This window comes from Lotus japonicus, chromosome 3 (assembly GCF_012489685.1).
Source record: "Lotus japonicus ecotype B-129 chromosome 3, LjGifu_v1.2".
NCBI lineage: Eukaryota > Viridiplantae > Streptophyta > Magnoliopsida > Fabales > Fabaceae > Lotus > Lotus japonicus.
Window position 1 is genome coordinate 7021547 of NC_080043.1, and position 17299 is coordinate 7038845.

Consider the following 17299-nt stretch of genomic DNA (forward strand, 5'->3'; position numbering starts at 1 on the left):
CTTCTACAAGGACTGTATAAAACAAAGCATAGAATTTGTATGCAGGTAATTTTAATTTTATCAGCTTTTTTTGCCGCCATGTCTTTGAATCCAAAGTTCCTTAGGCATGATGCAGGTAAAATAAATAAATTAATAATTCAACCGTACTTCGTTGTCATGGACATGTACTTTGTGAATTGTGAGTGACTAACATGCTTCAATCATTTGAATGTGTGTTTGAAATTAGTTGAGTGCAACGTGAATGTCTTTCATCCTAGTTTATAAAAAAAAAAGGCTTAAATACTCTTTTGGTCCTTGAAATTGTAAAGGGAACCAAACCTGGTCCCTGTAAAATTTTCGCGCCAAATTGGTTCCTTAAAATTGTTTTTTTAATCTAATTAAGTCTTTTTGCTCAATTTTGACTAGTCAACGGTCCAGTGGCAAGCCTAGTCAGCTAAGGATGATCATGTGAATTTTTTCACATCAGTTTTAATCCCTTAAAAAATATTTTAATCAATTTTAGTCTTTGTTCTTCCACCTTCTTCCTCTTCTCCATAACTTAAATCCTAAAACCCAAAAATTCAAAACCCTAAAAAAACTATATGTTCATCATATTCACCTTGTTCTTCCTTTTGAATTTATGAGATTTGAGTTATGGAGGAAGAGGAAGAAGATGAAGGTGGAAGAACATGGACTAAAATTGATTAAAATATATTTCAAGGGTCTAAAATTGATGTGAATAGGTCCATGTGGCTGTCCTTGGTTGGCTAGGTTTGCCACTGGATTGTTGATCCGCCCACACCACCTTCTAGAGAAACTTCAAATATGAGAAATATGGAAGAAGGGAAGAGAGGAATTGTGAAGGAAAAACCGCAAATGACAACGTGCCCATCATGGATCCCATAATCGAACCAGAGGAAGCTGTCGTGGGGAGAGGGGGAAGGCGTACTTGGAGTCTGGGGCACAAAGATGAGAAATATGCCTTTTTTCTTCAGAGATACCAGAGATAACGGAGGAGTGTCACGGTGTGAAGTTTATTGAAATTGAATATTAGTGTCGTGTAATCAATAATCCATGTGTTTTATTCTAATTCGTGAACAGTACAAACAACACCATTGGTACTGCACCTAAGTTTTTCCCATTAAAAAATTAATTTTAGGGAGTCAATTTGATGCGAAAATTTTACAGGGACCATATTTGATTCCCTTTACAATTTTAAGGACCAAAATGTTATTTAAGCCTAAAAAAAATGATGTTCACATTTTATTTTAGAATGAGTGTTAATGTTACTTTTACAATAGTACCAACAGATATATATGCAAAAATAATCTTCACACATCATCTAAAATAAACAATCCAATGTCCAAATTTAAATTTTATTATTTTGCTAACTTATCACCTCAGTACTTATGGCTAATTGCTGACTAGTTCCTACGACATATATATGTCATAAGGAAACACTACTAGGTACGCACTATCTAGTAGGGTTGTCCAATATGAACCGGCTCGAACATAACCTATCAAAACTGAGCCCATTTGGTGAAATCGAGCTAGTCTAGCCCAAAAATGGGTCTGACGGGTGATGAGAACGAGTTTTCTGCGGTCGGATTAGGCTCCAACCCAATCGAACCAACCGAAACAGTTCGTACAAAAAAATCTACAAGTCCAACCCAACCTATACTACAACCCAATCCTAACCTAATAAATACTCTCACTAACCCTAGCCTTCAACCTCTCACTACAAACCCTAGCCGCCAACCCCATCAAGCCACCACCATGTGCCTGCAAACCCTACCCTTCGAAGCAAACCCTAAGTGTCGCACCAATCACCACCAGAGCTTTCTATCCTCACCTATCACGCCACCACTTGTCCTCTCTTCTTTTCGTCACAACGAACCCAATGAGCCATTGCAACCGTCATTAGTCCACCACCACCTATCTTCTCTTATCCTCGTCACCATCATCACCACCACCATTTCTCCTCTCTTCTCCAGATCTAAAATTAGCTCTCAGTTGTGGCTTCGATTTGTATCATCAACGAGTTCTGCCCTTCACCGCAACTCGTCATAATAAGGGACCCGCTTCAGAAGCAACTTGGTCCATAAAGACGTTGTGAGGAGCGAAGGCAAGGTGAGATTGGCGAGAGACCCCACTACTTGGTGAGTGACCTTGTCACCTGGCGTGAGAGTTCTTATTGAGCGAGTCATCTCACATATGGCAAGTCATCACGATTCCTTCATCTTATAGGCAGATCCACACCATTTATGTAGTCCCTGTTCCAAAAGGGCAGTTAATGTATTTATGTATTTTTTGCCCCAGTTGGCGGTTCATGTATCATTTACGCCATGTTGGTGGGTCATATTTATATGGTCTTTTTAGCATTAGGGTCCAAATCGATGTATCAAGGTTTACACTCTCATCCTATAAAAGGGAGAGAGATCTCTTGTAATCCTAATGTTCATCTATACACTAGAGTTACTAGGTCTTAAGGATTTGCTACCTCTGTTAGGGCCTGATCTAGTTGGCTCCCGATGTTCCAGAGTATCACGACCCTTTTGTTTCATATTTTCATCAAAACCTTTAAGTCTCATAAGATGGAGTGACTCATCCCTCATGGATGCCACACATTACTTTAATTTCATTAGAAACTTAGATGATGCACCACCAAGCAAGTAAATTAACTAACATTAGGTTGTTCTAAAACGATACATAGTTTAATTTATTTTAGAATTTCCTCTTTTGATCATTTTCTCGTTGAAAATAAAATGATACTTGTTTATATTAATTAAAATGCGTCGACAATTCAAGAAGCAAGCGTCACCCAAAAAAACAGAACTCTTCATGACTCCATTTGGAACGAAGCCAACATTAATCCCATAAATCTTCTATATAAGAAAAGACAGATTCAACATATTGACAAACTTTCCTTGACTTACTTCCCGACCCCAGAATAATTTATTTATTTATTTGTGATTGGATGTTTTGATAATTTTATATATATCAAATTCAAATATTGTTCATGTGGTGTCCTTAAATGAACAAAGTCCAAAAAAGCTGAGCCAGCTGTTATTTCAATAGGAAGGAACGACCATTCGATCAATGTTTCTATTTTTTTAGTTCTGTTTCAAACTAGTGTACTTGCAAGTGTAAGAAACGAAAAAACTGATAAGTGGAATCTAGGTTGGAGTTTATCCTATGTAGAAGTTCACGCAATGATACAATCAATGTGAAATTTCCTACACAATAATGCAATCATCCCATGTAGTTCCATTTTTTGTAGCTATGTCGTGCGCGCTGATTTGCTTTAATTTCTACAAGAAACATGCAAAAATAGACAAAACTAACAAGTCTCTTTGTCATCCTATGTTTGGACTTTGTGATCGGATCTAATGCACTCTTTTAAGGGAAATGCAGATCCTTGAACGGTTTGTGTTGTCTGTCAAATTCCTATCATCTTTTGCCAATCAAGCATTGCATGATCTTGTTCGGGGTCCAATGTACGTGTCACATCTGCGACGACCCAACTTCGCCCTCTCCAGTAGGTCGATCTCTACCTTCTCGGCCGGTATACCCAGTGTTTGTGTTTGTTTGTACGAGGCTTGGTGTTTGGTTAACTTAACCCACTCCACACGCTTGTTAATATCATCATCATGACATCATCAGACTCACTTAAAATTTGGAAAACATCAATAATCACCTAGTTCTACGAAAAACAGCAACATTCACTAGCTAATAAGTTGTCATTGCTAATAACTATTTTCCCCATTGCTTGAAAATTTACTCATTCCTTCTTTTTCTTTTTTTGTCCAAGAAAATTGACTCTTACTGATCAGTCAAGTGTATTTTTTTTCTAATTTAAATGAAGTGTAAACATGGACTAAAAGATAGTAGTATGATAGCATCTTGATTCTTGAGTGATATCTCATTTTAATTGAAAAATCAGTCCAAAGAAATATCAAGGTATGTGAATTCAGATAGCTTTTGCAGGACAGCACTAAGGGAATCAATGACAAAACTTTGAAAAGAATAACTGCAAGATGTCATGGAATGAATTCAACAAAACAACCTAACAGTGATTGGCATGAAAATCCAAATGTCGTATGATCCCATTTAATTTAACTCTCAGTATTTTTTTCAAATAGAATACCATTATAAACTAAGTTGTCATCAACAATAAGGCCAAAATTAACCGCATGGGAACTCTTCCCTTGAGTGCATCTAGTTCCCTATTCCAAATCCAGAACTTCTCCCTTAGACAGCACGACAGCAGATGTATATACACGATGCAGCGATGTTAATTTGCAGAGGCTGTTTTCTCACTTCCACAGTCTTTCCTGTTGCATACACTTCGGAAGGGATAGTTGAGGTTCCCACATTTTTTACAGGTCCAACTACCTTCAGGAATACTTGTATTTGCTTGGCTTTTGCCCTTCAATTAAGCATGAAAAAACAACAATCAGTATATGTTGTTAAAGTGAAACACAGAAACCAATATATAATTACAAAAACAACAATCATTAACAGCCATCCTAACAAAATAAGGGGAGTTCTTTTAAGTTGTTGCAGTAAAAATTCATTTTCATAGTCTTCCTATAAATTTTATCTTTACAGTGAAACGGTCATTTATTACAAATGATATAAGAACCTCTTCGGCTAAGTGGCACGACTTTGACTGAAATGACTAAATGTAAGTTAAAGCTGAAAACTAAGTCATGATAATCAAACAAGAGTAAAAATCTAATTATTTTATATGCCTCTAATTATCAATTCATAATTTGAAACTTATGAAAAATTTATGTAACCTAAATATTCAAAATCAAGAGATTTGTAGACAATTTTAGTAATACTGCAGCAGCTCACTCTTCTGCACGACAGGCAAAGAAATAGAGCAGAGAAGAGGAAAAGAGAGGAGAGAGGGATTTGCAAAGAATACCAACAATAGAGGGATTTGCAAAGAATACCAACGATAATGCCTTCGTTTAGTGAACAATTCAGGTTTTTTTCCATTTTTTGCTGGACCTATGAACTCAGTAGTGACTTAGCGAGTTAACCCAAGTTTATCAAAGAACGAGTTCACATGCGATGTAACTCGACTTTTTCATATGGGATCTCAAACTCATACAAGTTAAAAATGAAAATGGTGAGATTTTTCTTCATCCACACTTGCCTCGCAGCTTTTGCATGTTAGTTTCACAAATCTCTCTCGAGTTCCCACTAAAAGAACAAAATTATAAAATAGGATATTTGCTTGATAAAATTAACAAAGTAAGCATTGGTATCAAAAAACATTTTTAAATCAGTTCCCATCGTTGTTTGGGGGGGGGGGGTGAGGATCGAATTGAAGTTTAAGGAAATCAGTGCAGAAAGTTGTTGTTTCTGCTTAATGAAGGTTTAGGGTGAGGAGGGGCTCCTCACTCCATGGAGTTTTTATCCGATATAGGAAATATCAGAAGTTGGCTTTCGTATTTGAAGGTTATAGGACTATAAAAATAATGAAATGAAGGTGAAATAGAGAATAACGCTCACTGGTGATCATTACAGCACTCAAACATATGAAAACACTTACAGGTTTGGGAGCTCCACAGTGTTTCATGTTGCAATTGGTTCTAAAGGCAAAGTTAACATTGTCACACTTTGGGCAGATCCAGTCCCCTTCAGATAAACCGTCAGGCCCTGCATAGACAATCCAAAGAAGTGTGAGTTTTTTTTTTACCAAGGGAGGTAGATACTTAAGTAACGGTAATGCAAAGCTCTGTATAAATGTAAAAACATTTTGACTTCTTTTGTCCCCCAGGCCTGCCGAAGGGCATGAAGGGATTGTTATAATTAATGGAAATTTGAGCCTCAATATTATGTAATTCCAATATTGGCCATAAGGTCAACACTAAAACAGATAACAAGTATATTGAATAAAGGCTAGTTGGTTGTAATGAAATACAAGTAAGCTATACAAGTAGTCGGGGGTTCGATTCCTAACTTTTGTGAATGGAAAAAACTCATTGGTCAGCCCCCTACCGCTTAATGCGCTAATTGTGGAGTGACGGATTAGTCTCAAGGCTACCGGCAGTGGGGATACCTTGGTTAGGACCAAAAAACTAGTAAGTTTCACTTTCAGGATTCTGGTCGATGTAGCTTTATCAAGTCTCAAGGCTACCGGCAGTATGGATACCTTGCTACATTAAATGGGCATATTGACCCCTTCTTCTAAAGGCATAGCTTCAAAGGGTTTTTTTTATATGTAAGTCATACTCTGTAGCAGCTGATGGTTTAGTTTAAAGAACTTGGCAATAGAAATAGGAAAAAATTTGTTGCAGTGTGCACATTTGGCTGGAGTAGAACGCTCACATCTTTGAGGGTGTGTTATTCTCCTCAAATTCAAAGAGATAGGTTTTAATATTAGCAACACCCTGGTGTTCTTCCAAGGTGTATTATGGGTGTGTGGCATCTAGGATATGCACAGGACTGGGCAACCTTGTAGCAGTTTTAGTTTCCTTTTTTACTTGTTAGTTTTGAACTCTTGAAGATGTTGTGTCCTCACCTCAAGATCTGTTTCATTTTCTTCTCTTCTTTTTCACGAAATTTAACATGACATATGAGAGAGCATACAAAGAAAATTACTACCATAATCTAACCTATAAGTAAGAACCACTAATTGCAAAAGACCAGAAACATAAGTACATCCAATCCAAAGAAACAAATAATATGGGTATGAATGAAAAGAATATCAAATGTAAATACCTCCACGACGTTTCCGAGATGCTGAATTATCGGTTACTAATCCCATGTCCCATGTAGGACTTTGAAAGCCATATCCATAGGGATTGATTTTAGGCCTCGGACTATAAGCAATACCTGATTTTGGTTATAAATGCACAAAATATACACATTGAAATGCCTGACATCATGATGTAACGGGTAAAATTACAGAAAAATATGATGCAAAAGTATTCTTAGAATGAAATAAGAAGCAGTAATGCTAGTTTGCTGCGAGGAAGTTAATTGGTACTAGCATTTTCCCCAAACAAATGAGGGAAAAAGAAATGAGAAAAAAAAAAGTTGTCTTTCCAGGAGCCTGAAAGTTATTACTCATTATTGCAGGGAATAATAAGTTTGACAATCAGAAAACTGTCTAAAATTCAATCGGTTTCTTGGTAATCATAAGATTATACATTTATACTTCAGTTTATTTAGCATGCATGAGGATTAACTTTGATAATATTAAATCAAAGAAAGGAGGGAAAATAAAAGAAAGCTTATAAGAAATTAGAGACACAGTTATGGAGAGTACCTCCAAAACTTCCAGGTAGGAATGGAGGTATTGGACTATATGATACACGAGGCCTAGGATAAAGACCATAGTCATACTGTACTCCAGAATGCGGAAGGGGGGATCCAAACCTGCTTGACACGCCATATAGAGGAGGAGGGGCCACAACACCTCCATAGTAGAATTGGGGGTGACCATTGTTATACGGGCTCATAACCTGGGCAGGCTGTAGAAAACAATCAGTTAAGCTCTCACCCAAATCAAAAGTGATATTGCATAAAACAAATATTAATTTTTATTTTTTCATTTTGTTCCACTAAATTAATCTTAACTAGAAAAAATCCTCGGGTAACCATGCAATATAATAACTCCATACAAGAAGGATAAGTTATGCTCAAGTTCTTCTAAGAATGCATTAAACCGCTCGAAAATGTAGAAAAATACTCTGCTGTATATGTTATCCTTATCAAGAACAATATACAAAGTGGTAAGAACACAAAAAATTGTATATGGCACAGTCCACTTTAAGGTATTGGCTGTGAGGTTACTCATCAGCAGACGATGGTGAGATAAAAACAAAGGCAATATATAACAACAGCATCCAAGCTTTATACCTATATGTGGAGTTAGCTAATTCTGTTAGCATATAATTTGTCAAGATTAGGTTTTATACTACTATTATGATTCTGCTATGTTCTAAATAGGCCATCTATTTGTATTTCCAAGGTGGTTAAAATCAAGTTGGTCATTCACAAAGGAAATGCTTCAAAATGATAAATTCAAATCAAACCAACACTTACTGGAGTTATAGGTGGTCTTGGAGCACCACAATGTCCCCGATTGCAAACAGTTCTAAATGAGAAGTTTAAGTTCCCACAATTAGGGCAAGACCAGTCTCCATCTTTTCGTGACACTGGTTACATGAAAAAACAATTACCCTCTTAGAAATGTAACTAAAAAATCAAGCAAGCACACTAAATTAGAATTGTAATTTGACAAGTATTAGGATGCCCGTGAATAATAACCGTAACAGTAACTGTTTTAAACACATTTCAAAACCTTTTTTCTGAAAATGTTCGCAACATCATTGCCATCTTAACCTTTCAAGAAAACCTCCTTTGCAAAATCATTCGCATTTTCAATACAAAGCAGGTCATCAGCCATCACAAACAATAAAATAAAATTCCAAATTCCAGATTCCCCAATTACTACAAAACCGAGCTTCCGTAATTCTTCAAAATAATCAGCAAAATCATCGCGAAAATAACAGTTCTTAGAAAACTGGCATATATACCAAGATTTATTCACAAATGAAAGTAGTCAAAGTACTAGCCTGAACATAAACCCTAAAAACACACACAACAGACAACACCTCAAACACTCTCCTTCAACTCTCTACACTGCTGCATTCTACCCAAAACCTACCCATCATGCCAATTTGAAAGAATTCATAAAGCACATAAATTTGACACTATTGCCACCCATAAAACAAAACACAAAAAGTTAGCAACTTTGCTACCGAAATCGTTAAGCACCCAAAAAAGCAAATGAAACTTACCATCATTGCGAGACCTTTTTGATCCAAATGAACCTCGATTACCGTCCTGTAAGAAAAATCACGAAATACCCAGAAAGGAAAAGAGGGAAAAGAATCAAACTTTGTTCAGTAAATGAAAAAACAAGATGTAAAATTAGATGAAAATGGAAGAAAACCCACCATGGGAGAAGCCATTGAGAGAGAGAGAGTGAATTGGAGAGCAGAGTGAGAGAGTATAGAACGCGGTGTTGACAGTATTTGATTTTGCCAGCAAACAGGGGCTTGCACGGCCCACGGGCTTTGCTTACTGAGTTGGACTCAGGAAAGAAAGAAATTGATGCTATTTTAAAGGGGTTAATTATAGATTGTTGAAAACAAAAAAAGGGGTTAATTATGTTTCTTCTTGTAGTGCGAGCGAGTTTTGATTTTAGTCTCGACGTAAGGTTAGAGATTCAGTAAATATTGGATTACTTGTAATTAAGTATTGGTATAAATATAAATTTCATTATATTAGAATATCAGAATATAAATTTTAGTTTTATATTTTGAGACTAGCTGTCTCCGACGTTTTCGGCGGTGGAAAAAGTCATTGGATGGTGATTCTCATTTATTGTCTATTACTAGAGATTGTCTTTCGTTTGTTTCTCGCTTTGATTATGTAGATCTTTCTTTTGTTCGACGAACATGTAACTTAGTGGTTGATTAATTTAGTTCCTTTTATTATGGTGTGGTTCATTTGGTTGGCTCAGAATGACGTAATTTTCTGTAATAAGTCTTTTTGTGCTTCGACAGTGTGGTATCTCCATTTGGATATATTAGCATGGTGGAAGGAGTGTCCTTATTAAACGAATTAGTTTGTCAAGGGTTTTGAAGGAATTCGAGTTAGAAGAAGGGTCAAAAATGTAAGAACAGAGGCAGAGGGATTGGGTACCATCACACGGGTCTACTATGAAATTCAATGTTAATGGGCCTTCTAGGGGGTCTTGAGAAAAATGCAGGAAGACAAGAAATGGGGTTTGAATTGTGTCTTATTAAAACAACATTTTAAAAGAAATATTAGTTCTTGATAAAACTTTTTCAAAAGAGAGTGTTAGTGCAACATATAAGATATGTGGGGTTAAGAACTAAAGCAAACATAACACACAAGAGTTTTATCATAGTTCACCATAATACGATGAGCTACATCCAGACCTTGGTATCTACCATAATTTTCTACTAAATCAGTCAAGTATCAAGGACTTGTCATTCACAAGTATTCTTTAAGACTTCTCCTCAACAAGTATTCTCAGGGACTTCTCATTAGCCAAGCATTATCAAGGACTTCTCCTAAATCCAAGAAATGATTTTTCTTCTACTTGAATTCTCTTCACAAAGAGGGATGTAGAAAGCTTTAGATCTAGTTACTCTTTTAGTATGGATACAAGATATGACACTTATGAATACTTAGTATTTCACAGAAAGATTTAACATGTGAGCACTCTAAAGTTTTTTCTTAAGACTTTTGTCTTCTTCTCACTTTTCAACCTTTTCTAATCTGATCTAATCTTTCCAATCTTCTTATAATCTTTTCAATCGTTGGTTTTGTTTCTTCAAAACTTCAAGTCTTTTTTTATACTCTTGCTTTTGGTCAAGAGACATTGTATCATCTATGGTCTTCCGTTAATTGACCATCCAAGGTGTATATCTACTTTGCATTTAATGATTTTGTTCGTTGAAATACTTTGGTCAGAGATATTTTATGAAAAGGTAGGTACAAGCTTTGTGCGGTGTATCTTTCCTCTTTGAGTGAATGTAGGAGTTAGTATATAGCTATTCGATGTGACATGTATGACAATATTGTATTTTCACTTTGTTCAATGTGTCTTATGTAGCTCTCATGATGTACTTTAGATTCTTTAGCCATTCTCAATTCCTCAAGGGCATGAACGTTAGGTCTTTTGTTGATGTGTCATAATAGTGGACGATAGTACTATCTTCAGACGAGAAATATGATATATGGACATTAGTAGAGCGAGTCATATATTTCCCTGGAAACTTGAGACAGTAGAGCTTAGAGTTTTTTTTTGTATCTCACAAGGATATAATTAGGCTAAAAAGCACTTTTGGCCCCTGATGCTTTAAGTTTGTGCAAATTCTGCCCCTACTCTATTTTTGTCGATGTTTCTACCCCTCATGTTTTCAAACAGTGCACCGCCTACCCCTCCGTCAGTCAGACGATAAAAAACTAACGGAATAAGCTGATTTGGCTTTTTTTTTTACATATTTTTTTGACGTGCCACGTGGAAATTACAAGTGAAATCGGAAAAAGCGGCATGAGAGATTCAAACTCAAGACCTGTGAGTAGCAAAACATGCATTTAACCAGTTCAATTACATACATAATTGATATATACATCAAATAAATTTAATTTATATCATTTCCTTGATCATCATCAACTTCATATACTTCTCTTCATCTCTCCAATTCACTCAGGAACCTCTCCTGAAAAAGTTTTACTAACGGAGGGGTAGACGGTGCACTGTTTAAAAACATGAGGGGTAGAAACGTCGACAAAAATAAAGTAGGAGCAGAATTTGCACAAACTTAAAACATCAGGGGCCAAAAATACTTTTTAGCCATATAATTAATAACATTGTTTTTACTCAAAACATGAGATTAAAGAATTAGGCATCTATCGTTTGAACTTAAAGATCCCAAAGCAGCAGTGGCATTGGAAGTGTGTCGGGGAACAATCGTAGTCAAGTGCTTGGCTATTTTTCAAAGGCAATTTGTCAATTATGGTTATATGAGGCTAAGGTTCAGGCTATCCTTCATGATTTACTATTTTGCCAACAGTTTTCTTTTCACAATATTTTGATTGAAAATGATTGTTCTTTATCTTTTAGGCAGGTCAAGAAAGCCCTTGACATTTGATGTGGGAGGTTAGTGAAATTGATCACTTGATGTCTTCAGTTCACTATAGTGGGGTTAATCATATATTACGGGAAGGTAATCAGTTGGCTGATTATTTGGCTAAGTTTGGATACGAGACTGACAAGTCATTTGGTATCATTGTATTTCGAACCTATATGGGGAAGGTTTACTCTCATAGTTTACTTGTTTTTCAATAAAGTTGTGCTTTCTATAATAAATAATTTTTTTCTAATTTAAAATATTAGTTTATTTTAGATTAATTATTTCAAAATTTTCAAGTCAATTCATTTCCAAATTAAGCGAAAGAATTTTATTAGTTTCCAAATTAACTTATTTCTATAAAAACTCAACTCATTTAAAATAGAAATAGAAATACCAACAAATTTGCATAGTGGTCACGAGGATGTAAAGATTAAAGGATTGACGAAGTTGATTCTAGAAAATCATCGTGCAAGCTAGCTTTCAGTTGGCCATTTTTTGTGCTTGTTTTTTTTTAGGTTAGATTTTTAGGTTTTTTTAAGGGTTGCAAGAGTTTCTTAATTGGGGGTTTATTTTCTGTCAATCTCTTTATAGATTGGTTCTCTTGATTTAAAAAAATTGTAGAAACCACAAATAATTTTTTTTTTTTGACAGAGAAATCACAAATAGTTAATAGTAACATGAAGAAGTATTAACTAATACATTTTTTTAAAAGGCAAATAAATATATATAAATAATAGTGGCACAAAAGGGGTGCCACACTCAAAACAAGCAATAAAAAGAAAACAGCCAGCAAGAGGGCAACTAGCTAAACAGGGGAAACATCACCCTTCAAGGCTAGAGAGTAACAATATAACAAAAAAAAAACATCCTACACGAAGGAGGAAGAGCAGCAAAATAGAGGGTCACACCACTCAAAATCGGACCCAACACAAGACACACAAAAGATGAAACCCACCCGACAACCCCAAAACCAATCGCAACCTAGAGGTGAAAGAAGCCAAGGAAAGACACAACAAAGCTAACTTGGTCGGGACGAGCCCACCCCAGGCAAAGGCTTGGGATTGACTCCCACTTAACAAAGGAGTACTTGAGCTCCCTGTTTTTGCACTTGGGTCACTTCCATGATCGGAATCTGATTAGGGTCACCACTTTTTCTGAACAAATATTTCCTAAGTTGAAGATCATATTGTTCCTATGCTCCCATGGAGACCAAACACCTGCTGCCCAAACATACCACCACCCTGATTTTTCCATTGAAAAGGTATTTTGGCCATGCTGCAAGAAGTGAGATTGAGCCTCCTCGTGGGTGACTGAGTCGACACTGAGCCAATTATAGCAGCTTGACCAAACTGACCACACAAAATTACAGTAGAACAAGAGATGATTCACACTTTCCTCTTGAGCATGACAGAATACACAAAGACAGGCAGGCCTCATCTAGACGATATTTCTCTGTTTGAGATTAACCTTAGTCTGAATTCTGTCCCACATTACCCACCAAATGAAAGCTTGGATATTTGAGGGTGCTGCAATAGACCGGATTCTTTTAAACACACCTTCATTTACTTGTTGGCCTCGAACCAATTGAGTTGCGTAGGTTGACTTTACAGTGAAGGCTCCATCAGATGAGACCTCCCAAACCAATCGATCCTCAATCCCTTGATGGAGATGAAGAGCTCCAACAACCTGCATCAATTCTTCCTTTAGCTCACTCTCCCCTTCAAACATAACCCTTACTCTATCTAATACATATTAACTACTTGCGCGTTGCACGTTCTTTGCACGAGTTTGTTTATATTTTCATATAGAACATTTATAAAAATATTTTTTTCAAAATAAAATTGTAAATATTATTATAATTTAAATATATAAAGAAAGCTATTAAAAAAATTATTATTTATTAATATTTCCATGCTTTGCAAACTAGCTTCATGCATATTTCCTTGCTTAGGAAATTTGTTTGAACATTGGTGTATGACAAAGAATTTTTTTGGATAAATTTTTTAATATCTAAATATCTTCTTAAGGACGATTTAATTTATTCAACGAATTTTATTCCATTCTATTTTTCTTTCTTTTCTCATATTTTATAAAATTTAATTTCTTATAGGAAATTTCATAAATTTTTGTATTAGTAAATGATTTTTAAATATGTTTTTTTACGGGAGATTTTTAAATATGTTAATAATGATTGATAATATTTTTATAAATGGTTACTATTCAATGAGTTTTATTCTTTTTTTATTTTTTCTCTCCTCTATCTTTTTTTTCTGTAATCTTATCTCCTATTTATCTTTCTTTTATCATATTTGGTTAGTGATTCATGAAAAAATAATAATTCATTATTTAATTTCAATAGTTCGGCCTTGTGAAAGGAACACCTTTTGCCTGTGTGTCTTAAATTAAAAAAATTCCATCGGAATATGATTAACGGATAAAAAATAAAAAATTATTAAAAGCAAAAAGAAATGATAGGTATTACATGACATTTATTTCACTAAATTAAATAATACTTTATTGGTAAATTACGAGTGACGAAACCACCAAAGAAGGCAGGGAAAGTCTTTTGTTTAGAGATATTCACTGCCCTTACTTAAGGAGCGATTCATTGAGGGAGGACCTTAGAAACTGCCACTCTCAGTATTGAAATGAATGACTTCAGCACTCTTAGCATTGGTTTTTTCTTCATTCAACCCTCTTTCATTCTTCACCTTCTTTGTATCCTTATTTTGAAAGATTTGGTATACAACCCAATTTGACATCTGCAATGAGTAACAAAGTTCGGTGATAAATATTGATAATGAATAAAATAAAACGAAACAACTTTGATAGTGATTGTACCTACTAACCAATCATTCTCATGTTAATTCAAAAGACATCACCAACACTTTATGTTAAACACATTTCATGTGATTGATTCACTAGTTAAAAAGTCAACACATTGGCTCATTTTCTGAAAAATGAGTTCATTTTCAAGAAATGAATAATTCATAGTGTGTTAGAGAGAGTGTTCAAAAGAGAGAGTCCATAGAATTTCTCTTACTCTAAATCTCTACTCAATTTTGATGATACTAGTGAAAAGGGTCAGTTTTAGAATTGGGTTAAGTTTAACTCTACCACAAAAGTTATTTTAGAGGTTTCTAGTCGGAAAATCACTGAAATATTCTTTAATTACCTTAGATGAGTTAGCTATTAAGGCAAGGCAGAACTCATGCATCACCCATTTGGTCCTCATACAACAACCTCCTTGCACTTCCCAGAAATTCAAGGTGTTCCTCTTTCCAATCACCTCATTGTTTCGAGGGATAGGAACATCTTTTCCTTTCTCTATAACTCTCCATTGACCATTTCCAGTAACTCTAATGTCAAGGTTTTCTAGGTCACGACCTATGGTGTTGAGGAAGAAGCACTTGCGCTCATTAAAAATCTTTCCATCTGCAAACTCAAGGTAAATTCAAAATATCATCTTGGTTAAATTTCCACTTGAAAACAACACATGAAAGGGATATGAAATTTTTGATTTTATTTTACAACACAATTATGCTCATTATTTGGGTTAGCACAAGGACCATAAAATATTAAGACTGTTTTTGGTTTCTAATATAATAATTTATGGTGGGTAAAATCATTTTTTTGGTGAAAATATTGATATTTGGGAGTCATTTTGAAGGATCGATTTCAAAGGCAAAATCAATTTCGATAGAAGCTATAGAAAGTAGCTTATGTGCTGAACACAATTAATTGTCAAAATTTTCAAATAAATTTCACAATATTTTTCAGAATAAATTATTTTTTCATAAATATATCCAAATATAAATAACTTAACTTAAGTTTAAAATCGCTTGTACTATAATCAATTTTACCAAAATTAATTGAAACAAATGTTAATCCAAACACACTAAATTCTCACGGAACAATGAAAATGAGAGACTTTGTTTAAAACAAAATTGTTTTACCAACCTCCTCCTGGAAGATCCCAAGGCTCAGTCTGAAACACATCAAAATCTGGTATGATTTGAACGGAAAGAGGTTGGTGAAAGACCCTCCTCCTCAAATAAAAATTCACAAAAATCTCATCAGTGGGATCAAACTTGTACCCAGGAAGCAACCTAATACTCCCATCCTCATCCTCATAAGTCATAATTAAGTCCTTCATTTCAAAAGGACTTGTCTTTGAAATCTTTGGGTGAATCAATGTTGTAAAATCTTGTGGTTAGGAGGAGATCAATTTATAGCTACAAGAAATACGGTGTCATCAATATTTGGGAGTAAAATCTTATGTCCCTATTTGGTGTTACTTTCTCTGTTTGGTCAATGAAATTGTGGTACATTAATTAAAATAATGTATGGATATGAAAGTTATAACTTTACCTGATATATTCTTCTTAAATTACATGCCTCAATTTTATTGGTAAAATAAGAAATGTGACAATAAAGAAGACAAAGAATTTCGATCCCAATGTTTGTGGGTCAGAGCGTTAAGATGCAGATAGAAATAGAGAGGAGGAACAGTATGTTTCTAGTCATAGCCTCATGCCAAAATTAAAGGAATCTTTTTAATTCTGTTTATATCTCTATGTTTCTAGTCATATAGTATGTTTCCAGTCGTCACAAATTAACACATGCCAAAATAATTTTTATTTTAATTTAATGTCGGCTGTCAATATTGAATAAAGAAATTTATTTAACAATAAAAAGGATTTTACTAACCTGATAATCCTGGATTGAGTTAATTGTTTCTTAAATTTGCTAAACAAAATACCATAAGTGCTGTACAATATTTTCTTTTTGAATTTTTTGAATTTACGTGTTGTGCAATTTTTTTTTTTTGAGTGATCGTGTTGTACAATATTAAACATGAATAATTTGAGTTTTAGGAAAACCTTCTAAACTTATTCTCCTACTTTATATTTTTCTTTATATATTTGTTTCCATATTTATTTATATTTCAAATTTAATTAACAAGTAAATAATTACTTTATGATAGGACATTTCAATATAGTAAATTTGTATGGTTAGTATTTATCCATATCAAAATAATTTACAATAAATATTCATCATTATTTTTCCTTCACCGCATTATTCCATAAAGTGCTCCATAAGTGCTCATATTGTCACGATTATTGTATTCCCCCCCCCCCCCCTAACTAGAAATAATAAATAATTAGTTTTCCATTATCACTAATGATTATTATTTTTCAGTTTCATACGTCTTAATTCATAAATTTTCATTATTTCATTTTTTGGTAATTAATAATTTAAATTCATATTGATCAGAAGGCAATTTTAAAAAAGATGCAAATTTAAATCAATTTTTTTTGTTACAAATTTAAATTAACAAAACTCGTCCATTAAACTTTAATAGATTAAATATAAATTTATGATAAATATTTTTAAAAATTAATAAAAATTTACATATTGATATTAAATTTATTGCTATCTTTTTTTTTTTGAAAGTCTATCTATCCCTAAAAGTTTCTTATTACCGTCTAGTAATTTAAATTTGCTATTTCTTTAAATTTATCAAATTACGAAAATTGAAATCAATTATTATTCTTAACGAATATTGATTGATTTTCAAATTTTATTTGTCATTTATTTTAAAATATTTGATTCATGTT

General features: G+C 34.2%; 2 protein-coding genes across 2 annotated transcripts; both read right to left on the minus strand.

Moving 5' to 3' along the window:
• Positions 1–3986: 3986 nt before the first annotated feature.
• LOC130749276 (ranBP2-type zinc finger protein At1g67325-like) lies at positions 3987–9108 on the minus strand. The gene is made up of 7 exons (XM_057602606.1): positions 8964–9108; positions 8805–8850; positions 8047–8159; positions 7268–7472; positions 6718–6831; positions 5546–5652; positions 3987–4408 (listed from the first exon to the last, which is right to left on the minus strand). Exons 1-7 carry the CDS (start codon positions 8976–8978, stop codon positions 4274–4276), a joined length of 735 nt encoding a protein of 244 aa, XP_057458589.1. The 5' UTR covers positions 8979–9108; the 3' UTR covers positions 3987–4273.
• A 5191-nt stretch (positions 9109–14299) lies between these two features.
• LOC130743505 (NAC domain-containing protein 83-like) lies at positions 14300–15819 on the minus strand. The gene is made up of 3 exons (XM_057595756.1): positions 15639–15819; positions 14854–15113; positions 14300–14440 (listed from the first exon to the last, which is right to left on the minus strand). The coding sequence occupies exons 1-3, from the start codon at positions 15817–15819 to the stop codon at positions 14300–14302; spliced, it is 582 nt and encodes a 193-aa protein (XP_057451739.1).
• Between the last annotated feature and the right edge of the window lie 1480 nt (positions 15820–17299).

What these genes read in the sequence shown, in the direction of transcription:
- LOC130749276 (XM_057602606.1), bottom strand. An exon ending in AAAAAGGTCTCGCAATGATG is followed by an intron (nt 8,160 to 8,804) that starts GTAAGTTTCATT and finishes TCATGTAACCAG; the next exon opens with TGTCACGAAAAGATGGAGAC. An exon ending in CAAGACCACCTATAACTCCA is followed by an intron (nt 7,473 to 8,046) that starts GTAAGTGTTGGT and finishes TGTTTTCTACAG; the next exon opens with CCTGCCCAGGTTATGAGCCC.
- LOC130743505 (XM_057595756.1), bottom strand. Translation starts at nt 15,819, where the DNA reads ATGACTTATGAGGATGAGGATGGGAGTATTAGGTTGCTTCCTGGGTAC. An exon ending in TTGGGATCTTCCAGGAGGAG is followed by an intron (nt 15,114 to 15,638) that starts GTTGGTAAAACA and finishes TTGAGTTTGCAG; the next exon opens with ATGGAAAGATTTTTAATGAG. An exon ending in TAATAGCTAACTCATCTAAG is followed by an intron (nt 14,441 to 14,853) that starts GTAATTAAAGAA and finishes TACTCATTGCAG; the next exon opens with ATGTCAAATTGGGTTGTATA.